Raw genomic sequence first — 27383 nt, forward strand, 5'->3', positions numbered from 1 at the left:
TTGTCATCTCACATTTGAGGCTTGAACAGTATTGTTCCCAAATCGGTAAACATGAGTATGAAGGCGGAAGCCGGTTCCCTATGAGCCGATAAACTGACCACTACACATAAAAATAATAGATTTTAAGTTGCGGAAAATGCAGGTATTAATCAGGAACTAATCTTTTGTGTTTATCTGCTCCAGGGAATGTACAAATACCTTGAGAGATGCTTCTCAGACTTCAAGCAGAGAGGCTTTGTCGTCGGGTATGACACCCGGGGTCAAGTAACTAGCAGCTGCAGCAGCCAGAGGTACAGCGTTAATTGTTTCAGAGATTAAGTTGGATTGCGATAGCCTTAAAAAAAAAAATTAACAGTAGGATTTCTGAAACAGGAAACTGTCAAATAGAAATGTGATCACATGCTGATGTTTATTTTAGAGATGAAATAGAAGCATTTTAAAAAGAACCCTTAGGTTTTACAGGCAGGATTAAAATTTTTAAATATTTAGAGTTAGTATTTAGAATGGAATCATAGTTTATGTTATGATTTTAATACTTTGGCAAAAGCACCAGGTAGGAGTGATTAAATAAATTGTATTCTCTCATTGTAATCCCATTTAATTAGTTTTAGGTGATTTTCACACATAGTCATGAGATAGTGATACTTTTTTTCAGGGGTTACTATGCAATTGTGTTTATCAGAGTCTCTTATTTCACTTTCCTGCATTCTTTTTGCCCTTTTCAGGTTTTATTTCTTAGTAAAGGAGCCATCAAAAGATGATTAAGGAAAAAGGAGGAAATTAAAAGATCAGTTCTGTTTCTTATTAACTTCCTTTTTAAAAAACCTTATTTATTTAACATTTTTAAGTTGGAGCATGAAGTTTAACTGCTGATTATAAGAATTGGTTATATTAGGCTACTATATGTTCAGAATAATTCCAATATGAAACATTTATCTTGTAGAAGGTTAGGTTTTAAAATCTATGATAAGCTAAGGACTGAGTGAAATCTCCCTCAATTTTTTTTTTAGACTTGCTAAACTCACTGCTGCAGTCTTATTGGCCAAAGATGTTCCTGTGTACCTTTTTTCAAGATATGTTCCTACGCCTTTTGTAGTAAGTGTTTTATATTATTGATTGTACAGTTTGTTGCTGCAAATTAAATTTCTTAAATCAACCAGGATTCAAATATTTGTCATGCTTACAGTTCTATATTAAGTGACATGAAAAACCAAAGGAAGGGAAACAAAGTTTACACTGAGTTTATTTTCATTCAACAAGCATGTGTTGAACCACCAAAGAATTTGATCTATAACAAGATAACAAGTTTTAGCCTATTTCTGTCTTAATGTCTTCTCCTGTTACTCAAAGTTATTCCTATGTCAAATGTGTAAGTAGGTGGAAAGCAAAATGGAATTATGGTGTGACTGTTTTTTCAGCCATATGCGGTCCAGGAGCTCAAAGCAGTTGCAGGTGTGATGATTACTGCTTCTCACAACCGCAAAGAAGACAACGGGTACAAGGTAAACCTTGGACTCTTGATCTTTGCTTATTGTATAGTTCTTATTTTATTTAAATAGTATGTGCTGAGTTATATTTTCATCACTGAGGAGCAGGGTTAGATGTTGGGGACAGGACTATAAAAACATGAAGGCCAGCCCTTGAAGGATGGGTTTCCCTAATGGCCCTATTACTTCTCAACGTGTACTGCTACAAAAATCTCTTCAGTGGTCTTTTTACTTCTAGTATTCTACTGCCTTTGATTTCCCCATCCTATCTCAAACCCACCCTGTCTACATTTTAGAAACAAAGTCATACTGAGAACTGAGAACTTAAAGAATGAATGGGAGTTTGCAGGAGGAAAGCCAGAGGAACAGTACCTTTATCTCACTCTCCTTTTCCTCCAACCTTCTACTGGGACTCCCTGTTGGCTGTAGGATCCATTTGATGTGTCAGCCTCCATGGCAGAAAGCAGGGCAGAGAGGGGTGAAGGGCAGCAAAGAGAGGGTACAACACAGTATTGAGCCAGTGTTCGGGGCTCCTGGGTGATGAGTGCATGATCTTATATTTGTTTTTCTTCTTGTATGGGAGGTCTTCAGGTACACTGAACTCTGTTTTATTAGGGAAAAGAAGATTTAGTACTAATCTATGATTTTGGACCTGGCCAGCTAAATGGGTAGTGTTACTATGCACAGAGGCAGAGAAGAAGCATGATTAATTCAGTTTGGGACATACTAAGTTTGAGGTCTTTGTGGGCCAACCAGGGAGCAACATCCGGTAGGTGACTGGATGTATATGGATCTTCTCTGGGGAGAAATCTAAGGTTAAAGTTACAGATTTGGGGGTTATCATACATATTAGAACATATAAGAATATTTGGAAGTCTTTTAGTTGGGTGAGTGGCCCAGAGACAGTATATAGTAAAAATAGGTACAAAAGGGATCCCCAGGGAACATCAACTTTAAGGAAGGCAGAAAGAAGAGCTGGAGATAGAGGATAGACCAGGGGAGATTAGTGCCATAAAAACCAAAGGGATAAGAAGAGAGTTGCAAGGAAGGAGAAGTCAACTGTCAAAGAGAGCTGAAAACCCAGATCTCTCCTCTGAGCATCAGATCAGATTTCTAAATCCAGCTATCTACCTGATATCCATTGGGATGTCTAATAGACATTTCAGAATTAGTGTCTCTCAAATAGAGGTCTTAATTCCCCCACAACCTGTCACATGCACACCCAAATTTGTTCCTCCCTGAATCTTCCCCACCTCTGTAAATTGACATTATCACCCACCCAAACAAAGACCAAAAATTATTTATTTATTTATTTATTTATTTATTTATTTATTTATTTATTTACTGAGAGAGAGAGAGTGCATGCCATGTGCTCATGAGCAGGAGAAGGGCTGAGAGAGAAGGAGGGAATCCCAACCAGGCTCCACACTTAGCATGGAGCTGATCCTACCCCCCACCCAGGTGCCCAACCAGCGCCCCCCAAAATTATTCTTGATTATTCCTTTTCCTTCACTCCTAACATTTAACCCACTAAAAGATTCTACAGATTCTACATTTAAAATGTATGTTGAGGGGTGCCTGGGTGGCTCAGTTGGTTGAGCGTCCGACTCTTGGTTTTGGCTCAGGTTGTGATCTCACAGTCAGGAAAGGGTCTGCTCCGAGCTGAGCATGGAGCCTGCTTGGGATTCTCTCTCTCCCTATCTCTCTACCCGTCCGCCACTCTCTCTAAATAAGTAAAAAATAAATAAACACACTTTAAAAAATAATAATAAAATTAAATGTATGTTGAATATATTTGCTCTGCTCACTTCTACCTCCACCGTCGTCAAGCACTTTTATCTTATGTCAGAACTATGGCATCCTATCTGGTCTCTTTCTGGTCCCGTTGTTCTCCCTGAAATCCATTTTCCACCAAGCAAGCAGATGATTTTTTTTTAATATGAAAAGGTCATGTTACTTTCCTTCTTAAAATTCTCCAGTGGCTTCTCACTCTTCAAATAAAATCCACACTCCTTACCTTGGGGTTTCCAGGACTCTGTCTCCTGCCTACCTCTTCAACCTCATTTCATTCATTCCTCTCCTGTGTTCACTACATTCCACTCACACTACTGTTTCTTTCTGTTCCTTTGGTCCTCCAGTATACCAAAGCCTTTCCCACCTCTGAGCCTTTGTAATTATTTTTTCCTCTGCTTGGATTGCTCTTCCTTAATCTTGCAGATTTGCTTATTTTCATCCTTCAGATTCCTGCCCACATGTTATTTCCTTGAAGAGACCTTCCCAAGCCATCTTATCTGAAGTGACTTCCCTCAGTGACTTTCTCATCATCTTGTTTATTTCCTTTACAGAACTTATCACTGTCTCTGATTATCTGCTTTCTTTAGGATGAATTGCTTCTTTATTGACTTGTTTGACCTTCCCCAACCCTCTTCCCCAATATAAGCTCAGGGGTGGAAGGACTTCACCTATTATGGTAGTCATTCCTGGTGAACGTATTTGTCACATAGTAGAGCCTCAAAGATTTTTTTCCTTAAAATATAAGCACGATATAAAAAGGATAAAAGTTAAACAGTGTAAAAAGTTAAACAGCCAAAAGTACCTCTCCCATTTCTTTCCCCCAGTACCTCTATTCAGAAGCAAATATTGTTTCTGGTTTTGTTTCCTCCCAGAGATTGTCTATGCGTGTATAATTATATATGTATTTGTCACTCCCACGTTTTTTTCCATAAATGGGAGAGTGTCACTCCCACATTTTTTTCCATAAATGGGCGAGTACTATATAGTGTTCTACACCTTGCTGTTTTTCACACAACAGCATGAAACAGTCTTAGAGATCATTCTCTCAGTTGATCAATTGATAGGTAGATAGGTCTGCCTCATTCCTCTTTAAAAATCTGTATAAACGAATCCTGGTTTATTTGACCAGTCCTCTGTTGAGGAACATTTCATTTGTTTCTGATCTTCTGCTACTCATAAACAGTGCTACAAAGAATGTTCTACATATGTCTTTGTTCATATGTTTAAGTAGATTTGCATAGTCAGTATAGAATAGTTGTTTTTTTTTTAATACGAAATTTATTGTCAAATTGGTTTCCATACAACACCCAGTGTTCATCCCAACAGGTGCCCTCCTCAATGCCCATCACCCACTTTTCCTCCCTCCCACCCCCCATCAACCCTCAGTTTGTTCTCAGTTTTTAAGAGTCTCTTATGGTTTGCCCCCCTCCCTCTCTAACTTTTTTTTTTCCTTCCCCTCCCCCATGGTCTTCTGTTAAGTTTCTCAGGAAGAGTGAAAACATATGGTATCTGTCTTGCTCTGTATGACTTATTTTACTTAGCATAACACTCTCCAGTTCCATCCACGTTGCTACAAAAGGCCATATTTCATTCTTTCTCATTGCCAAGTAGTATTCCATTGTGTATATAAACCACAATTTCTTTATCCGTTCATCAGTTGATGAACATTTAGACTCTTTCCATAATTTGGCTATTGTTGAAAGTGCTGCTATAAACATTGGGGTACAAGTGCCGCTGTGCATCAGCACTCCTGTATCCCTTGGGTAAATTCCTAGCAGTGCTATTGCTGGGTCATAGGGTAGATCTATTTAGAATAGGGGTTAAGACTATGGGTTGGGTTTAAAACCTGCCTCTGCCACTCAGAAGCTTTGTGACCCCAGGCAAGTTCTTTTCTCTGTGCTTTAGTTTCCCCATCTGCAAACTAGGGGGAATAATAGAACCAATGTCATAGGGTAAGAGTGATGATTAAAGGAGATACTGCATGCAAAATGCCTAGTATAGTGTCTGGCTCCAATAAATGCTCAATAAATGTTAGCTGTTGCATCTATTCTTTTTTTTTTTTTTTAATTTTTAATGTTTATGTATTAGAGAGAGAGAGAGAGCATGAATGGGGGCGAACAGAGAGAGAGGGAGACAGAGAACCCCAAGCAGGCTCCACACTGTTAGTGCAGAGCCCAATGCAGAGATCGAACCCGTGAACCATGAGATCATGCCCTGAGCCGAAATTGGGCCCTCAACCGACTGAGCCACCCCAGTGCCCCAATTGCTTTTATTCTTATCATCTTATAGCTGCATTGTCCAATATTGTAGCCACTAGCCACCTATGGCTTTTGAACATTTAAAATACGACTAGTATGAACTAAGATACACTGAAAGTGTAAAATACACACCGGATTTCAAAGGCATAGTAGGAAAAAAGAATGTAAGATGTTTAATTAATTTTATATTGATTATATGTTGAAATGATAATATTTTGGATATATTGGGTTATATAAAGCATATTACAGTTAATTTTACCTCTTCCTTTTTCTCTTTTTTAATGTGGTTACTAGAAAATTTAAAATTACATAAGTGGGCTTGCATTTGTGGCTGACTTTATATTTCTATGACACTGTTGATCTATAGGATAAATTCTGAAAGTGAAATTTTTGAGTCAAAGGGATATGAAAGAAAATTTGTCATTCTCTACTCAAGGTGGTTGTACCAATTGATACTCTCACTAACAATGTATACCTTTCATATTATCAAACTTTTTGGTCTTTACCAATCAGGTGAAAATGTTAGGTTTAATCTGCACCTGTTCTGTGAGTGAGGTTGAGCATCTTTTCACTTATTTACATATTTGTGTTCCATTTCCTGAGAAGTCTGTTAAAGGTTTTGTCCTTTTTTCTCTTGGGTAATTGCTCTTCTTCTTAGTGATTTTTGGGAACTCTTTATATGTGAAAAATAGCTCTTGGTCATCTGTTTTGCAGGTATTTTCCCCCATATCATCATTTGCCTTTTGACTTTATTTATATATTCCATGCATGGTATTATGTTTTTTCCACTTGGGAAAAAATTATTTTGACATTTTTATTGGTATCATATTTCATTTGTAGATTAATTTAGGCAGCTTCAATGTTTTTACAATTTTTATTGAGTCTCTTTATTCATGAACAGGATGTATCTTTCTGTTCTTTCAAGACTTCTATTATATACTCTAGTAACATTTTAAATATTTTTTTAAATTTGTCTATTTATTTTGAGAGAGACAGGGCAAGTGGGAGAGGGGCTGAAAGGGAGGAAGGGAGAGAGTCCCAAGCAGATTCCATGCTGTCAGCACAGAACCCGGTGTGAGGCTTGAACCCACAAAACTGTGAGATCATGACCTGAGCTGAAACCAAGAGTCAGACACTTAACTGACTGAGGCCCCCCTTAAATATTTTTGATAGATTTTTCATATTTCTTTTGAAGTTTGTTCCTGGGTATACTTTGTTGCATGGATTCTTCTGTTACTGAATCACATACGGATACTTTCTGCTGTAGATTCAGAAAACCCACGAAAATGGTTTAAGCTGATAGGAGTTTATTTTTCACACATAAAGTCCAAAGGTAGGTGGCTACTGATAGGGTTCTGTAGCTCAGTGTTGTTGGGCCTGGCATCTCTGCAGTTTTTTGGCCTTTCTCGCCAGTGTGGACATCATATAATGGTTGTAACTCTAGGCATCACATCCATATACAAAGGCAAGAAGAAATGGGCAAGGAGAAAGGCCAGGAGCTTTTTGTCATGTTTTATAAATTTTTATGGTGAGTTTATGAAAGCTATGGATATAGGCTATGGATAGAATCTTTTTTATGGCTTGGACTGTGGGAGGATCACTCAGATTAGTTTTTGGTATTGTTTTTTTAATTTCTTTAGAATCCTCAGGAGTTTCGCTGATGGGGAGCAACTTCTGTGTTAATTTAGACCTCAGATTTGAAAGTGTTTTCATACCCAGAAGAATAGGCATGCTTCTTCATCACCTTTCTAGAATAGTGGGCAGAGCCTCTATACTGTAATTCTACTGATCACAAGGGGTGGGAGGGGAGTCTCAGGTCTCAAATTTCCTGCCTTCCACATGGGTGTTACAACTCAAGAACCAGGGAAATAGTTCCCAAACCCCAGGCAGTCACAGCATTAGCTCACAGCCTCATCACTCTGGTGTTCAATTCTTTCCTTTTTTCCCATTGCCTGGAGTTTTCCCTTTTCTTCTTATGAACTAAGCTATACATTTTAGATAATGTTTTTCCAACTTTAGCTAACATTTTAAGGTGTTTATATTGTGAGAATTTTCATCTAGCCTACCATATTGTTTGGCACAGAGCTTAGTACATAGTTTATATTCAAATGTATTCTTCTTTTCATCATTCAGGATGCAAAAGAGGGTAGTCTTGTCATATATATGGTAGAAGTCAGTATAGATATTTTCTAAGCAGAGTCCCTTCTAACTTTGAGATCCTATGAATTATAGAAATACATTTTCTTGCTTTTTTGTTAACTTCCTAATTTCTTGTTGATCAAGCCACTTGACAAACTGACAGCTTAATGAAATGTATTTTGATTAATACTGAAAACACATATACTGAAATGTATATGCAGTAATTAACATGTTAGTTATCTTTCCTGATCTAGACTTTATCTGGTGTGACATAAATTCTACTTTAATTTATAGCTGATAATTTCTTCTTTATCACAGAACTACTTTATAATGCTAAAATTTTATAGTGTCAAAGTTTATGGATATCCCATAATTTCTTAGATTATCTGTAGTATATAGTTATAGATCTAAGAGTATGATTGAATACTATGGCATATGTATGCATTAATATGTTGTCATAATGGTGCCCTGATTATATTTTACTTGTTATTAAAGTATACTTCTAAAAGAGAAAATAATACATGATCATTTTATTAATGAGTCCCTGAGGAATCTTTATCATCAACATCCTTTCATATTACTTTAGTCCCGTGTTGACAGTTTCTACTTGATTAATTTGGTATGGTTATTTATAAAGCCAAAGATCTCTACTGTAGCAAAAAATATCTGGCCTACATTTCAAGTAATTATAGCTGTATTTACCTATCAACTAGGTTTATTGGGAAACTGGTGCCCAGATCACATCTCCTCATGACAAAGAAATTCTGAAATGTATAGAAGAATGTGTGGAACCTTGGAATGGTTCCTGGAATGATAATTTAGTGGATACCAGCCCACTGAAGAGAGATCCTCTGCAGGACATTTGCAGAAGATACATGGAAGATCTTAAAAAGATCTGTTTTCACAGGTATCTATGGGGGGAATGTAGGATAGTATTACCATACAATAAGATTAATAAAGGAAAGAAATAGGAACAAAAATGTGTTGGCTATGGACTATATGAAGAATATAGCTAAATAGCACTATTCATCATAGTTAAAAGGTGAAAATAACCCAAATATCCAACTAATGAATGGATAAATAAACTATGGTATATCCATACAACAAAATATCATTCAGCTGTAAAAAGAAATATTGATGCATACCACAACATGGATAAACTTTGAAAACATGCAAAGTGAAAGAAGCCAGTCACAAAGGACCACATACTGTATGATTCCATTTATAGGAAATGTCCAGAGAAGGCAAATCTGTAGAGACAGAAACAGAAAGTATATTAGTGATTGCCTATGGCTGGAAAGAATGGGAGCATTAGGGGGTGGTGGCTCTGGTGTACACAATTTCTTTCTGGGGTAATGAGAATGTCCTAAAATTGATTATGGTAATGTTTGAATAACTGAACGTAGTAAAAGCCATTAAATTGTACATTTTAATAGAAGAATTGTATAGTATATTAATTGCTTCCTCATAAAGCCATTAAAAATTATAGCTAAATATATGTATTCTCTGTATGAGATCAGGAAATTTCTTCTAAAATTTGATTTTGCCTTATTTCCATATTTTCTTACTATTCCATAAATAGCTAACACTACTGCTAGAAAGCATCCTGGCTTGCTGAGTTTATTTGCTTTATCCTAAAAAATAGATTTTAGCTTTTTCTCTAACTTATTTTAATTATACCACAAGTACCAAGTTTTGTGATATTGACTGAATAATTCTTTTCCTTTACAGGGAATTAAATTCAAAGACCACCTTGAAATTTGTACATACATCTTTTCATGGGGTCGGACATGACTATGTGCAGCTGGCTTTTCAAGTGTTTGGTTTTAAGCCTCCTATTCCAGTACCAGAACAAAAAGATCCTGATCCAGACTTTTCTACTGTTAAATGCCCAAATCCTGAAGAAGGAGAATCTGTGCTGGTATTTTTTTTCTTTATTTAAATTATTATGAGTGTGTTAAACTTCATCAAATAGATAGAACTCATTTGACAATTCAGTGATTACTTACAAAAGTGGATACCATCTTACTTTACATAATTTAAATTATATTGGAGCCATATATTCTGTTTTATTTGAAATCTCTATAGTGGATATTTCTACTTCTAGGCTTTTTTTTTTTTAAGTTTATTTTTTTATTTTGAGAGAGAGAGGGAGGCGCAGAGTGAGAATCCGAAGCAGCCTCTATACCATCTGCACAGAGCCTGATGCAGGGCTCAGTCTCACAAGCCAGGAGATCATGACCTGAGCCAAGATCAAGAGTCAGACACTTAACCGACTGAGCCACCCAGGAGCCCCTAGGCTTATCTTAAATTTAGCCAAATTATATTCCTTCTAAAATTTATATCAACTAACATCATCCCTCCATTTAGAAATTAAATGAATTTAACATCTTCAATAAAATCCAATGATTTGGCTGTTTCAGGAACTTTCTTTGAGACTGGCAGAGAGAGAAAATGCCCGGGTAGTGCTAGCCACAGATCCTGATGCAGACCGACTGGCAGTGGCAGAACTTCAGGAGAAGTAAGTAAAGCCTGTTATTTAATTAAAAGCTTAAAACTTTGAAAAACAGTTTTTGATTTTAAGTCTTACAGGCTCATCGGAAATAATAACAATAAGAAAATAAATCTCCCAGAAGCCCACTATCCAAAGATAACCCTAGGTTGATATTTTGCCATTTCCTTTCTATATTTTTTCTATTCACATATTTGAGATATGCTATAATTGTTTCTATAAAATTGTTATTATACTATATATATTTTAATATTTTCATTGTCTTCCACTTAATATTGAACTATGAACACTCTTCAGTCCTTAAGTATTGCTTAAAATATTCTTTTCTTTAAATTTTTTAACGTTTATTTTTATTTTTGAGAGAGAGAGAGAGAGAGAGGGAGAGAACAAGTGGGGGAGGGGCAAAGAGAGAGGGAAACAGAATCTGGAACAGGCTCCAGGCTCTGAGCTGTCAGCACAGAGCCCGATGCAGGACCTCAATCCACGAACCATAAGATCATGACCTGAGCCAAAGTCAGATGCTTAACCAACTGAGCCACCCAGGAACCCCTTAAAATATTAATTCTTAAAATGGAGTAATACCCCAACATATTGCTTTATGAATACAGTCATTTTCTAATCTTGGTCCTTTGGGTTGCTGTGGATTTTTATCATTATAATGTTGTGACAAATGTCCTTACACAGACAGGATATCATATTCTAAATTTTTCTCTCATTAAGTAAGAGAATAAAAGTTACGATGTAATAATTTTTCAGCAGACATTGCTGCCATTTCTACCCAAAGTTCACCCCTGGTGAGGTAGAAATGGTACTAAATGTTTTCTCAAAAATCTCATATAATAGTTCTTGGATTTTCCTATGTGAAGGATGGTAATTTGTTTGTATGTCTTAGGGTCAAGAAATTTTAATAAGAAGTTATAAAAGTGTTGAACTGAATTTTCATTCTCTCTCCAGTGGTCATTGGAAAGTTTTCACAGGGAATGAGTTGGCAGCTTTGTTTGGGTGGTGGATGTTTGATTGCTGGAAGAAAAATAAATCAAGAAATGCTGATGTGAAGAACGTTTATATGTTAGCCACCACAGTCTCCTCCAAAATTTTGAAGGCAATTGCACTTGAAGAAGGATTTCATTTTGAAGTAAGAAAAGATAATATCTGTGTGCTACTTTTCTAAATCAATTTCTTTTTTAAAATTACATGAGCTATTACTTAAACCCATTAATCTGACAATTTTTTCAAGTTTATTTATTTTGAGATAGAGAGCACGAGCTGGGGGAGGGGCAGAGAGAGAGAGGGAGAGAGAGAATCCGAAGCAGGCTCTGAGCGATCAGCACAGAGCCTAATGCAGAGCTCAAACTCACAAACTATGAAATCATGACCTGACCTGAAATCAAGGGTCAGATACTTAACCAACTGAGCCACCCAGGTGCCCCTCTAAATCAATTTCTATACGTTCAATTCACCTCCCCACTAAAACTGACTTTTATTGGTTTGATTTATAATCCCCCCTTTTTTCTAATTCTGTTAAAATTGGCTCATCTTTTGACAATTCAGACACCTTGAGCCAAGTTCATCCAGTATGTGAATTTCTGGAACTAAGATAAGATGTTCTTTAAAAATTGAATTAATGCTTATTATTTCATACAACAATACTTGGTTTTCATACTGAGAAAATCTTGCTCCTAGTGACCTCATCAGTAGCATAAACTCCATTCCAAAAAATTGTAGGTATCATCGACCACTGTTTAGGCTCTTCAGGTTCAGTCTTAAGAAAATTAAAACAGTCTTCTAAATTGTAAATGAAGACCCAATGATTCTCCATCCAAAAAAACAAATAATGACTCACTCTCAGCACAGATCTGTAACCTCTGTCTCAGGCAGTTAAGCTGACAGTTTTTAGAGCTTCTGAGACTGATGCCAATTAAATTGCTTTTCCTCTGCCATCTTTGCCAAAATGTCAGTGTAAATGTCACTTCTGGGCCTTTTTTTTTTTTTTTTTTTTAGCCACAGCCAAGCTACAGGTCTTCACATTAATTGGCTGAATAAAATAAAATTATACATGTTTTGGGGCGCCTAGGTGGCGCAGTCGGTTAAGCGTCCGACTTCAGCCAGGTCACGATCTCGCGGTCCGCGAGTTCGAGCCCCGCGTCAGGCTCTGGGCTGATGGCTCGGAGCCTGCAGCCTGTTTCCGATTCTGTGTCTCCCTCTCTCTCTGCCCCTCCCCCGTTCATGCTCTGTCTCTCTCTGTCCCAAAAATAAATAAAAAAAAAAAGTTGAAAAAAAAAAAAATAAAATAAAATTATACATGTTTTAATGAAATAGAACTTTCATTCTCAGGCTTTTAAAGAAATACAAACAGCAAAAGAGCAGAAATTGAAAATTTATTCAAGTTTGAGATTCTGAATTACATTAATGTTAACATTCTCCTTGTTAATATCTATGGCAAAAACAACATACAATGAGCACAAAAGAGAAAAAAGAACCTGATTCTGGAGACCAATATTATAAATTTGCTTCCTTGTGTTGTTGTATGTAAGGAGGTAGCAGAGGTTTTTGGCTTTTATTTTTTTCCACTGAGGAAGTAGAGAGGTGAATTGGGAATCATAAGTTAGTAATGGTCAGCTCTAGAATCAGTGTCTATCACATGCTCTTTCTGTTGACTCTAAAACAGTTCACGTCTTTATTTATTTTTTTAATCTTTCTTTATTTTTGAGAGACAGCAACAGAGTGCAAGCAGGGGAAAAACAGACAGAGAGGGAGACACAGAATCTGAAGCAGGCTCCAGGCTCTGAGCTGTCAGCACAGAGCCTGATGCAGGGCTCAAACTCACCAACCGTGAGTTCATGACCAGAGCTGAAGTTGGATGCTTAACCCACTGAGCCACCCAGGCGCCCCATAAAACAGTTCATGTCTTTATTTATTTTTTTTAATGTTTTATTTATTTTTGATAGAGAGAGAGAGACAGAGCATGCATGGGGGAGGGGCAGAGAGAGAGGGAGACATAGGATCTGAAACAGGCTCCAGGTTCTGAGTCACCAGCACAAAGCCCGTTGTGGGGCTTGAACTCGGGAACAACAAGATCATGACTTGAGCTGAAGTCGGACGCTCAACTGACTGAGCCACCCAGGCACCCCAGACAGTTCATGTCTTTTTTTTTTTTTTTTTTTTCAACGTTTATTTATTTTTGGGACAGAGAGAGACAGAGCATGAACAGGGGAGGGGCAGAGAGAGAGGGAGACACAGAATCGGAAACAGGCTCCAGGCTCCGAGCCATCAGCCCAGAGCCCGACGCGGGGCTCGAACTCACGGACCGCGAGATCGTGACCTGGCTGAAGTCGGACGCTTAACCGACTGCGCCACCCAGGCGCCCCGACAGTTCATGTCTTTAAAGTGAACAGTAGCTCATCAGATGAAAAGTCCTTGAATCTAATTACCAAAGAAAGGCTCAGTAACTCTCTTGGGTTTATTTAGGCCATGGTATTATAGTAAGGAACACTTGGTTCAAGCATATGCTGTGATAATGTTGTAAGTGCATCATTAAAAAGCTTTATGGCCTTCAATTACTCAGGGGGACCAAATCACACCCTTCGTAGGGTGCTCTTATATTAGTACTTATAATACAGTCTAAAAGACAGTTTCTGAGAAGCAGTGTAATTGAATCCTGGCTCTGTCTCATATACGGCATAATCTTGGGCAAATTTACTGAGCCTCTATTTCAGCAACAGAGTTTTTGTAAGCATTTAAAAAGACAGTGATATAGAGCACCCGCTAACAGTGCTTGATAAATAGTGGATGATCATAATAGATGTGCGTATTTATGTTACTTTGTGACTATCTGTATCACCACTTTTAACTGCTGGACTGTATTTGGTGCAAATCACCTATTTGTGTGCTCAATGAATAGTAGTTTATCAGTCGTGGCAATGTGAATCCAAGCATTTCCTGGCTGTATGCTTACCACTTTATAAATCTGTGTGGACCAAACACCGTAACAGAAGATCACTTTGAGAGTGTTATGTGCGTTTAACAATAGGCTTTACTATATTTTTATGAGGAGTCCCTTAACTAGAGTGGCCTTCTGTGCATTTCAGGAAACATTACCAGGTTTTAAATGGATTGGATGTAGGATAAAAGACCTCCTGGAAAATGGGAAAGAAGTCCTTTTTGCATTTGAGGAGTCAATTGGTATGTAGTAAATATTAAAATCTTTGAAATTTGAATGAGAGCATCTTTTTAAATATAGTAATTCTATGGAGAGGGGTTTTTGTCTTCTGGTTTTGCATTTTGTGTTGTAAAAACCATAGAGAACTCAGAAATATGTGGCTGCATTTTTCATCGTGGGAAAAAAAGACCCTTAAAAATTCCCTAAATACCTTCAGTATCAAGGGGTATCATCTATTACTAGGCTCTTAAATTCATTTGTTCTTCTGAAGAAATAAAACTATTGAAATTAGTATTTTTAATTTTTTTTAATGTTTATTTTTCAGAGAGAGTGAGACAGAGCATGAGCAGGGGAGGGGCAGAGAGAGGGAGACACAGAATCCAAAGCAGGCTTCGGGCTCTGAGCTGTCAGCACAAAGCCTGACACGGGCTCGAACTCACGGACTGTGAGATCATGACTTGAGCCGAAGTCAGACGCTCAACCAACTGAGCCACCCAGGCGCCCCTGGAAATTATTTTTCTCAAGTTTACTTATTTATTTTGAAAGAGGGACAGTATGAGTGCAGAGGGGAAGAGAGAGAGGGAGAATCCCAAGCAGGTTCCATACCATCAGCGTAGAGCCAGATGTGGGGCTCGAACCCATGAAACCGTGAGATCATGACTTGAGCCGAAACCAAGAGTTGGATGCTTAACCACTGAGCCACCCAGGCACCACTAAAACTATTGAAATTATTATAGGCTTAAGTTTTCCCCTTTTTTCAAAAATGTGTTTTAATTCTCAGGTTTTCTGTGTGGAACTTCAGTTTTGGACAAAGATGGGGTGAGTGCAGCCGTTGTTGTTGCTGAGATGGCAGCTTACCTGGAAACCATGAACATAACATTGAAACAACAACTGATTAAGGTTTATGAAAAGTAAGTTATGTTATTATGAATTGCTAGTTTCAATTGCTAAATTTCTCAATTTTTTGGTTCTCCTTTTAGATTTCTAAATTTGGTTTTGAAAATAGCCAATCCTTTTTAAAAAGTTCTAAAACTGAACTAAAGACTTCCACTTTCTACATAATACAATAATAGGCTTATCTTTAATATGTACTTTCCTGAAGAGTTATCTGACATCTGATTTTAACACTTTAAATTTTTGTGCAGATATGGTTATCACATTTCAAAAACGTCCTATTTCTTGTGTTATGATCCGATTACCATCAAAAGTATATTTGAAAGGCTTCGCAATTTTGATTCTCCAAAAGAATATCCAAAATTTTGTGGGACATTTGCTATATTGCACATCCGGGATGTTACCACTGGATATGACAGCAGCCAGCCTAATAAGAAATCAGTAAGTACCCATATATATTTTTTTAAGTTTTTTTAACAATTTGTAGTACTTCGTACTATAGTGAAATGGTGGAAGTTCAAGCCTGTGAGTGTCTTGAAACTAGGGGATTCATTGTTTTTCTTCAGAGCAGTTTTTTTTTCAATTTTTTTTTGTTTTTTTAATGTTTGTTTATTTTTGAGAGAGACAGAGTGTGAGCCAAGAAGGGGCAGAGAGAGAGAGACACACACACAGAATCCAAAGCAGACTCCAGGCTCTGAGCTGTCAGCACAGAGCCTGACGCGGGGCTCAAACCCACGAACCGTGAGGTCATGACCTGAGCCGAAGTCTGACGCTTAACCGACTGAGCCACCGAGGTGCCCCATCTTCAGAGCAGTTGTAATCCCAGAGCCTCCCTGCCTCTGATCCTGTCCTCCTCTTTCTCCATGTGGGGAGATGGGAAAGAGAATTAGACAAAAAGAGAAAGGGAAGGAGAGAGGGAGAATGTGTGATGATGCTATATAATGCTGAAAATAAAGTCTAAATGCCTGTTGTTTCAAAGTTCACAATTAACCCCCTTCTATTTGTAACTTCCCTTTTCGACCTTATTCCCTATACCTGTAGCCAAATAGAACAACTTAATAGTTTCTTACATGCATACATTTTTATTAAAAATTTCTCTCTTCTTGCTCAAGCTATTTCCTCAGTCTTTGTTTCCTTCCTATTGCTGCAGGTCCACACCTTAGCCATTATTTAAGACTTCAGACAAATGTCACCTCCTCCACATACCCTCCAGATCCCAAAATTAGATATCTTCCTCCTGAGGTTTCATTATATATGGTGCCTTCCTCTTGTCACTTATCACTTTCTCTTTTATCATTGTGTTGTACATGGCAGATCCATTTCTGATACACCTCTGTGCGTCTCAAGGCTCCTGCCTACGTGGTAGGTGCTCAACAAATATTTAAATGCTATAGATTGCTGATCATATGTATTTGGTTATTGTTATGGTTATTAGCCTAAATTTCCATTTATAATGTCCTGATGTCTCAAGTTGCTAGGGGCATAATATATTTTGGGAAATCTGCAACTTCTTGTGTATAATACAGCTCATAATCCTTTTATGTGTGTATATTCATCTGGTCAGCAAATATTGGTTCCCAGTTGTTGGTATTCTGTATATGTGCAAGGATGTGTGTATCTATTTTTCTGTCTTTGTAAACTACTTGAAGAACCAAATTTTTTGCTTCTTTTTATTTCACTACTGTTGCTGTGCTCAGAGTAGTTCTTGCTGTGATGCTTTTTTCCTATTAACCCCCTTTAAGCTTTATGATATTCATTATTCAAAGTACTTTTCTGTGTGTTCTTTGCAGATGCTTACAACAATTTTATAAGGCAGGTGCTATAGATGTTGTTAATCCCCTAAGGTCACTTAGTAAGTGTCAAAGACTTTGTTAGGTTTTTCTTCACATTTCAGATTGATATTCATGTGTATGTTCAATAGGCATTTATCAGAATCCTTTGGTGCTACAGGTACAGACACACTGGAGATAGAGCAATGACAAAGGCACTGTTTCTACTTTCAAGAGTCTAGTGGGGAAATGGAAGGAAACTGATTACAACATGACAAATGCAACCAGGGGGTGCATAAGGTGCCATGGAAGAGCATAGGAAGGACCCCTGCTCGGATTTGGGAGGCTTATGGAATACATTCTAGAGGACTTTTGGGAGCTGAGTAAGAGTGGGAGTTATCCAGATGTAGGAGGAACAGTGGGTGTTCAGGCAAACGGAGCAGCAGGTGCTAGATCTGGAGGTGAGAAGGTGTGTTCTCCTTCATAGAACCACAAGGAGTTCTCTACAACTGTAGTGGTAGTGTGGAGTTTGAGGCAGAATGGCCTGTGCGGTGTGTGGGTTAGAGAGAGACAAACTCCCAGACGGGAAGATCAGTTCATATGCTGTTTCAGTAATCAAGCTGAGAGATGATGGGAGCCTGAATTTTTTTTATGTTTATTATTTTTGAGAGAGAGATTGAGAGTGGGGTAGGGGCAGAGAGAGGAGGGGGGCAGAGGATCTGAAGCAGCTCCATGCTGACAGCAGAAGAGTCTGATGCTGGGCTCGAACTCACGAACCATGAGATCGTGACCTAAACCAAAGTTGGATGCCTAACTGACTGAGCCACCCAGGTGCCCCTAAATTTAATATAGTAGCAGTGGAGATAGAAAGTTGGGCGAAGTAGAATACACAGGACTTGCTAATTGATGGTCTGTGAGTGAAAAAGAGGAGAAGAAGGTGTCTGTTTTTTTTTTTAATTTTTTGTAATGTTTATTTACTTTTGAGAGAGAGAGAGAGACAGAGTGTGAGCAGGGGAGGGGCAGAGAGAGAGGGAGACACAGAACCTGAAGCAGGCTCTAGGCTCTGAGCTGTCAGCACAGAGCCCATTGTGGTTCTCAAACTCATGAACTGCAAGATCATGACCTGAGCCAAAGTTGGACATTTAACCGACTGAGCCACCCAGGAACCCCAGAAGGTGACTGTTTTAAGCAACTGGTGTATGGTAATACCACTGAGGGAGGGGTTTCATGGAGAGGACCAGGCTCAGGACACCTGGTGAAAGGCACCACTGTCAAACCCATGTCACAGTACAACCCCCACAGGTCCCCCAAGATACCTTCATAGACAGATCTGTGGTCCAGAAAGAGTACAAGTGTTAATCCATATGTTCAATGTCAAAAGTAAAGCTTTATTTCTTTTTTTAACTTCTACATAAAAAGTATACAATTTTTTTGTACCCCAGTAGGTTATTTGCCCTGTCCTCTAGGATATGGGCACTCTGCTTTGGAAGCTATTGATAAACTGTGAAAGTGCTTTGAAATTGTAAAGCACTTTGCAAATGTAGAGGCAGTTTGGACTTTGGTACAAATAGGCCTGGCCTCAGCTTCTTGCTCTGCAACTTTAGCTGATTACCTCGACTAGGTTGTTTACTCTTTTTGAAACTTGTCGGTAAATTGGAAGTAATATTTACTTTGGAAGATTATTCTTGAGGCCTAGAGACCATGTATATAACCCAATGCCTGTACTATTATAAATGTTAAGTACATGGTATATTTATAAATTATTATGTATGTACTCTCCTTTTGTATTTTATGATTCTTTTAAAAATATTTTCAGCTGTAAAAAACACATAACATAATAGGTACCACCATAACTGTTTAAGCATGCAGGCCCAGCAATGTTAACTATATCTGCATTATTTTGCAACAAATCTCCAGAACTTTTTCATCTTGCTAAACTGAAACCCCATACCATTAAACAACTGCCCCCGCCCCCCACCAGCCCTTGCCAACAGCCTTCTACTTTCTGTTTCTATGAATTTGACTCCTTTAGATACCTCATATAAGTAGCGTATGTTTTACAACTCTTGAAAATGAAAAAGGTACTGAGTGTAACTAAGCTGTTGTTAAAACTGTGCATAGGTGCTGCCTGTGAGTAAAAACAGCCAAATGATTACATTTACTTTTCAAAATGGCTGTGTGGCTACTCTTCGGACAAGCGGGACAGAACCCAAGATAAAGTATTACGCAGAGATGTGTGCATCACCAGAGCAGAGGTGAGAATTGATTTTTTAAATATATATATATATATACACATATATGCACATATATAAAGTTTATTGAGATACAATTCACATACTGTACAGTTTACCCATTCAAAGTGTACAATTCAGTGGTTTTTAGTATATTGTGAAATCATTACAATTTTTTTCTCCATGTATTCTTTTTTTTTTCTATTCTCAAATTAGCTAATATAACAGTGTAGTCTTGGCTTCAGTAGATTCCAATGATTCATCATGTATAACACCCAGTTCTCATCCCAACAAGTGCCCTCCTTAATACCCATCATCTGTTTTCCCCACCCTCATCAACCCTCAATTTGTCCTCTGTATTTAAGAGTCTCTTATGGTTTGCCACAATCATTTTTTTTTTTTTACTAACAATTTTAGAACATTTTCATCACCTCAAAAAGAAACACCATCCCCATTAGCAGTCACTTGCTATCCCCCACCCTCTTCACCCTAGGCGGCCACCAATCTACTGTCATTATAGACTAGTTTATTGTGGACATTTCATATAATGGAATCATACAATATCTAGCCCTTTGTGACTGGCATCTTTTACTTAACATGATGTTTTCAAGTTTCATCCATGTTGCATGAATCAGCACTTTATTCCTTTTTTAAAGAAAATTGTTTTCATGGCCTAATGATATTCTATTGTATGGGTTATAAAACTTTTTTATCCATTTTTCAGGCAGTGGACATTTGGGTTATTTCCACATCTTAACTATTAATGAATAGCAGTGCTACAAATATTTGTGCAAAAATTTTTGTGTGGACATGTTTTCATTTCACTTGGGTATATAGGTGGTGTAGAATTGCTAGGTCACATGGTAGTTCTATGTTTAACCTTCAGAGAAACTGTCAGACTATTTTCCAAACCAGCTGCATCATTTAGAAATTGAATTTTTAAATTTTAGTGAATTTTTATTACTGGAAGGTTCTGTGAGCTTTAACTGTTATATGTTGAACATAAAGAAATGATGAACAAATAATTTATTTTCAGACTATTCATTTTTTTAATTTTTTTTTAAATGTTATTTTGAGAGAGAGAGAGAGAGGGAGAGAATGAGCAGTGGAAGGGCAGGGAGAGAGAGAGAGGGAGAGAAAATCCCAAGCAGGCTCTGTGCACAGAGCCCCATGTGGGGCTCAATCCCACAAACTGAGATCAGGAGATGGATGCTCAACCAACTGAGCCACCCAGGCGCCCCGAGAATATTCATTTTTTACATCAAATATGATTTGACTTAATCTGCCTAATTGATTGCCTTTTAAGAGTAAGAATTGTGACTAAATTGACTTTAATAAACATCTTAAATGCTATTTAAACTTACTAAAAGTAGTACCTTGTCACTGATTAATATACTTTTGGGAAGGAGATTTTTTGGAATTGCCTTCAGAGTCCGAGGCACATTATTTTGTATGTTCCTAAGTCTTTGCATTTAAGAGTAGATTTTATTTCCTTTGGGGGCAAAAAGACATCCTGAAGTCATTCAGAGTAGAGTTTAAAGGAAACCAAACTGGGTAATGCTGTATTTGGCTAAAACTAAAGGATGATTATTAAAGTAATAAAAAATGATTGTGAAGTCAGTTAAGAAGAGGCTTTCCTGGAAATCTTTTGGGCAACAACAGTGATGACTTTGAAGCATATATACCTGTAAGTATATATTTATTTTTTAAACATCTCATTTTTCTAGTCACATCTCCCTCTGTACCTGAATCATGCCATGTCATCCCATAATATCTACTGGGTATCCTTCAAAGTTTTCAGGAAGCCATTTTAGCATAACACCTAGTATTGGTGTTCTAGGCCATTAAATTGCCTAACTCAGGAGAAATCTGTAACTCATCCATGTACTGTGTACCAAGGAACTCCCTTTCGTGAACTTCAACTTCAGTTGGTGATAATTGTGTTTTGTGTGTGTGTGATCGTTTCCCCTTTAGTCTTGTTTTGTTTTAACTGAGTGAACTTCCGTTTTGTTAACAAATCGTTTGATCATCCTCTCCGGAATACGTCGTATTAAAATTATAACAATTTAAATGAATTTTAAGGTGATGAAAATGAAGAATTTCAAAACCCTTAATCTTTCTCTTCAGTGACACTGCCTTACTAGAAGAGGAATTGAAGAAACTCATTGAAGCTCTGATTGAGAATTTTCTTGAGCCCAGTAAAAATGGACTGATCTGGCGTTCTGTTTAGTGCACACCAGTACATCATTTCTTTGCACTGGCACATGGAACAGAACAGCAAAGAACTCCATGTGTTGACGTCATATTATCATTCTCTCCCTATCTCCTCTGGCCAAGTATCCTTTTACTTTTATTTTCTTTCTTTTGGTTGGCTGACTAAACAAACTATCAATTTGAAATGCAATGGTCTGGAGAGAAATGATTCAGATTTTTTCATAATCTTGAACAAAAGTCATTTCATTAAAAGTATTATAGTGACACGTTGTTCTTCCTTTAACAGAAAAAAAAAACAATACATAAGTGAGTTTTCTTATTTAAGTGTGATTAAGCTTAGTTCCATATTATAATTGTGTAGAGCACGGTTTAAAAAAAAAAGGCAGATAAATGCTATATAATTGTAGAGTTAGTTAAGGAAATTAATCTATAAAATTGACAAGAAAATGGCATTGCTCCCATAATACTGTGGGAAAGTGTCATTGTTATGTCACAGGTATTGACTTACCAAGTAGAGTATTTGAAATAGGGTATTTGCATTTTTAGCTTAGAACCGATGTTACAATATGTGGTTTCAGCTTCTCTTTTTTCAGGTGCTCTTAATGTAGTGTGAACTTATTGTACGTATTTAAAATTCTGACGTTTACTGAACGTAAAACAATAGTGGCAATGCTCCTAGTGGTTTCGTTCTTGTCAGATTTCTTAGTGCCTTCTCAGGGTATGGTATGAATTAAAACAGTGTTCCTGCACTGAATATAATTTAATCAGCCAATTTTCAGACAGTTGAGGAAATCTTCCAAACTATGTAGGTGCTTCCCCTCTATAGCAAATAAATTTGCCCTTTAAAAAAATCTGATGAATGTAAATAAAAATGTTAATAAAAGCAAACTCAGTGTAACTATACTGAAGGATCTTCATGTTAGAATTCAGGCTCAGTAATCACAGCCTTCAAGTAAAGAAAAAGGAGAACTGAGAAAAGGAGCTCTAAATTTATTTAAATGTCTAACTTTGGAATTACATTTTTATAAGTAGATTTATTCCTTTATCAGATGAAGTAATGCTAATTTTACTAAGAAATAAAATATCCAGATTTTAGGTGTTAGAAAACACTAAAACTACATGTTTTAAAACTAAATTCCAGTTTGTTCTAACATCTTGCTGGCCACTGTAGGATTTCTGATCTCAAGAGTACTCTTTACCAATATGGAAAAAAATTTTGGAAGGTCACTTTTGGTTGATTCCCCAGACTTCTAAAAAAGTCTTAATAGAGAAATACCGTTTAATCTCCTTAAAGTGTATCCTGTCCTATATAACTCACAGAATAATTAAACCCAAGTGCTGTAGTTAAGAGGTAACAATCACAAGGCCTTGTGTGTAATTATACTGAACAAATAGCTAGTGGGATATAACTGGTATTAGAGAATTTACTTCCTAAAAAATAATAATAACATAAAATTTAAACATTTATTAAATAACAGTTTGGTTTATTGCAGCTATCAGCTAACATTTGGTTGAACCCATATAGTCCAAGTATAATTTTCAAATTATTGTATTGCCACTATTGTTAATTTGTTCCTTCCTTTCTTATAGCTAGATCTTGTATGACTGTAGGTAATAGCTAGCTAAGGGTAGAGCACCATACTTCTGAATGACATTGTTTTCAAAGGCTTTGCACTAGGGAAAATATGTATACTTTTTTGCTTTATTGGCTTTAAGGAATGTAGAATGTAACTTAGGAGATAGCCTATATTCTGCCAAGTATTATAAACAATGCTATATATATCAAAAATATGTGTATTTGGCTTTAGTGTCTGTGTTTCCATGACTGAAGAACAAAGTGAAGCTAAAATGATATGATAGCCCATTCATAATCACTAAACCCATGTCATGATTGTCATTCTATTATAAAGAGAACAGTTTGAGTGCTTTAATATAATACAATGTTTAAGTCATCTTAATCAAGGTGAAAAGTTATGAAAGCTTAGGTTATCTCAAAAATTTAAAAATCCAAAGTTAAAATTAACAAAATTTTACAAATGTTCCTGAAATGTATAGATTGAGGGAATTATTAGATTCTAGCCAAGCTCTCAAGTCTATGTAAGCATGGTATTTTAACATGAACTTGACATAGTGGGTATAAAGTGGCCTAATAGAATAAATCAGTAATCCAAGTCAACCAGGAAGGGCAGAAGTGCTGGCCCATGAGTCTCAGCCTTGGGCTCTACATTGTTTAGCTTTTTCTTTATGAATTATATCACAAAAATGAATGCATTCTCCTTGAGTATATAGATCAAAACTGGGCTTCTCTAGAGTTTTGGGGAAAAGGAACAAACTAGTGGGGCAAGGTCAAAGAATACATTGAAAATAAGCAGTAGAAATAAACAAACAATAGAAAAGTCAATAAGATGGCACAGGAACAACTTCTTGTGAAGGGCAAACTAACCTCTCAAAAAGTAGGGAATAAACTGGCTGTGGGCAAGTTATTTAGCTGTGTTTGTTATTATGATGAACAAATAGCGAACCTTTTGCTTTCTTTCCGTTATTAGCAACCACTAAAAAGAAGCCAAGTTTTAGGAGGTGAGAAAAAGTACCCCTCTTACTGATTCAATTCCTGCTAGGATGTTGTGTCTTAGGATCATATGGGAACTGGGGAGGAGAGGACATAGAAGAAATAAAAAGGAATATAATACAAATTGGAAAATAAGACTTGTGAGAAAGAGTTCAAAGAATTAAGATCATTTAACTCTGGAGGGGAGAAAGCTGTTGAGATGTTTAATAAGTCTTCTTAAGTTATTAGTTGAATCTTTTATTGAAAGGCTCAAAGTAAGAAGGAATATATCAAACTATTCTCTATCTTCAATGAGGACAGACTAAAAAAGAATAAGGATCTTTTTTAAAAAAATAAATAACAAATTTATATATTAAGGAATGTACTAAATGAATTTTAAAGGTTCCTTCCAATACTTTTTTTTAAAACTCAGGTTGGGACAATGATGATATCATAGCACTGAAAGTTACATTTGAGTTTTTGCTCCTTATCTAGAAGAATTTAGCTCACAAGAGAGTTTTTGTATATGTTGAGTAGTAGACACATGAGTGCAGTCTCTATTCACTGCATAAAGACCTGCTCGGATATTATTTTTAATTTAACCTGGCAAATAAGTGAGACTTGAACACCATTTTATTCATCTTGAAGACTATATAGCATTATAGGATATTTGAGGGTTTTGTTTTAACTGTATTATTATTTGGGTGTCCTAACTTCAGCAGAGGGGAAGACTCTGTATACTCTGGGCATAATAGTGTGGATCCAGTGGAAAAAGACTGGATACTCTGGGCATAACTTTATATAGGAAATAGACCTCCTATTTCTTAAGGAGGTTGCTTCTGGAATTGATCGAACAAAGGTATTAGCTGGAGTTTAATGGAGAAATTGTTCTATGAACTATGAATTGCTGCTATTGGTATTTCTTTCAGATGTTTTCCACTGATGTTTGTGATGCTTGAAAAATCCAAATTTTGATTGGATAAATTTATTTTATGCCTTTTTCTCTCTACCTCCCTTTTTCCCTAGGTCCCCTCCCACATTTTGTTACTGTGAAAAGCTATTGCCCTATTACCTCACTGATAAGAAATCTTAATTGTATTCATTCAGAATGCTTTAAATGTGTTCATAAACTATGTTTTTTGGACTTTTGGTTATTTTGTTATTATTGTGAGAATATTTAAGACATTGTAAGAAGTAATTTTAAATCTATTTCATAATCTTTTTGGTCTGTCTGGATACTACTATATGTTAATTTATTATAGCCTTTTACAATTCACTTGTTTTTCTGAGATTGCTCTAGAAACTGATGAGGAAAGAGTCATACTAATCAATTGAATGGTCAATTGATCTCACATATTATTTCAGGTTTCCTTGTACTTGGGGTATCTAAAGCACAAAATTTGAGGAAATCGTTTTTCACATTTGTCCCCAAAGCATCTTACCATAAGCCGTAAGAAGTCCCAGGTGGAACGAAGAGGATCTTTCTTTGCAGGACTTAACACAGCACGATTTTCTTTAGTTCCAGGTGGAAACAAAGTTAAAGTTTTCCATTGGTTACTTTAAAAAATTAACCATACTATTACATTCATTAAATGATCTTTTCTCTTTGTTCATTCAAGACTGTGTACTTGAAAAAGAGGACATATAAGAATGAGTAACGTGTCCAAGGTAAGGGCAAACGACATATCTAAAGTTTGCTTCTCAAATTTTTCCACCCTAAAGCAGAAGAGTATAAATACGTGGGGGGAAGGGGCCCAAGCACAAAATCTGAAGTAGTCTACCACTCGTGAAATTTCGTGTTCTGTCTTAAAAACGTAAGTTGAATTTTGCATTCTCCATAATAAAACTGTTTCGACATAAAGATGATTCCTTCAGTCTTCACGGAAACCAGTGCTGCCGGCAAGGAGCACCACATTTAGCACACGGCCTCTCAGTTTTCCCCCTCTACCCTCCTCAATTGCCGCGTCCGCCTGGTGGTACACACACTGACTTTGGGAAATATAGACATAGGACATACCTAGGATATTCCCTGCCTTTTAAAAGCTGAACTTTGAAAGTATTAATGCCAAGTTAAACTGAACTGAAACAGCTCCGTTATCACTGAGCCTTATATAATATTGTCAGAGGTGTTGGCCCATTTGTTTTCATTAACTCATTGGCATTTCTTGACCGAGAAGGAGCACCCAACTATCAGCTCCCTGAGAGCAGAGATCATGTTTTATTAGTTTTTCATACTCACACCCTCCCCCTGCCCCCCAGATACAGTACCTGTTATAGAGTGCCTAGTTGGTGACAGTAGGAATTAGGGGGTTGTATTTTAAAGAAACTAATAGTTTAAGTAAGAAATAATCAAAAATGTTAATTTTCTGATTCAGTTTTTTTAAGCATTTCTCATTGCTGGAATTTATGATAAATCTTCATTAAGCATGCACACCCTTAAATACTGTTTCTTTTGAGAGAGCAGAGCATATTCCTATTTGCAAATTATATATAATGCCTAGTATTTTACACTCAAAGCAAGATGTTGGCCAAGGAGGCTAAGAAGGTATCTATGTAGACTTAATATCACGGGTTATAAGTGCCATTTTGAGCCTAATAGTGCTACCTTCCAAGTGAGTCACAACTAATTTGAAACTATTTGGTATATTTTTGTCCACTGTTATGATTCATCATATATCTTAAAAGAGGCACTCAAACAAGAGTCTGCATCTGTATATATGGTGAGGCCTTTTTGTTTTAGGCTAAAATAAACTCTTTGTATTATGTCATTGAATATGCCAGATAAAATATATACAGTTAAGAATGAATTATTTTTCTGACTTGTGCAGCAGTTGCTCAAAATTGTGCCCTTGTTTTAACAGTTTCTGTCAACATTTTCTCATTTTTTTCCCGATGAAAACACCAGGATGTATCATAAGTACTGCCTGTGAGAATTTGCACTTGAAGTGTTTGTGAGTGGATTTCTTGTGGTTTTAGCAAATGAAGTGTTATCGGTAATAAACAGGCCTCTTTATAAGCATGAGTCTCTGTGTAATTTTTATTATCTTAATTACTGTGTGGTTCATAAAGTTTGCTATCCAAATGGAACATATTTTTGAAATATATGCATGGCATACCTAGAACCTACTTTCAGCCTAAATGAATATTCTAGCTTATTATTCACTAAACATGTTCATAAACTGGTTCATCAGAAGTCCCAGAAGAAAGAGCTAATATTCACGTTTTTTCCATCTTATTTTTCTCTTTCTTTCATTTGACCTAATTTGTCTATTCACCTTAGCATCAGTTAACATAATAAAAAGTTAAATATATATTATAATATATTTGTTATTCCTGGTCCTTCCTTCCTGTCTTCCCTAAACTTGCACTTCCTCATTT

The 27383-nt window shown here is 36.7% G+C and overlaps 1 protein-coding gene across 1 annotated transcript in view; it reads left to right on the plus strand.

Annotated features, from left to right (window-relative positions):
• PGM2L1 (phosphoglucomutase 2 like 1) overlaps nt 1–27027 on the plus strand; it is a 50151-nt gene extending 23124 nt beyond the window's left edge. The window contains exons 3-14 of the mRNA XM_043580260.1: nt 184–290; nt 1011–1095; nt 1419–1502; nt 8392–8585; nt 9410–9599; nt 10102–10199; nt 11145–11325; nt 14279–14372; nt 15131–15260; nt 15495–15684; nt 19134–19267; nt 21371–27027. Coding sequence (XP_043436195.1) covers nt 184–290; nt 1011–1095; nt 1419–1502; nt 8392–8585; nt 9410–9599; nt 10102–10199; nt 11145–11325; nt 14279–14372; nt 15131–15260; nt 15495–15684; nt 19134–19267; nt 21371–21473 — 1590 coding nt within the window. The 3' untranslated portion in view covers nt 21474–27027. The remainder of the gene's footprint in view (nt 1–183; nt 291–1010; nt 1096–1418; nt 1503–8391; nt 8586–9409; nt 9600–10101; nt 10200–11144; nt 11326–14278; nt 14373–15130; nt 15261–15494; nt 15685–19133; nt 19268–21370) is intronic.
• The last annotated feature ends 356 nt before the right edge of the window (nt 27028–27383 follow it).

Source organism: Prionailurus bengalensis, chromosome D1 (genome assembly GCF_016509475.1).
Source record: "Prionailurus bengalensis isolate Pbe53 chromosome D1, Fcat_Pben_1.1_paternal_pri, whole genome shotgun sequence".
Taxonomy (NCBI): Eukaryota; Metazoa; Chordata; class Mammalia; order Carnivora; family Felidae; genus Prionailurus; species Prionailurus bengalensis.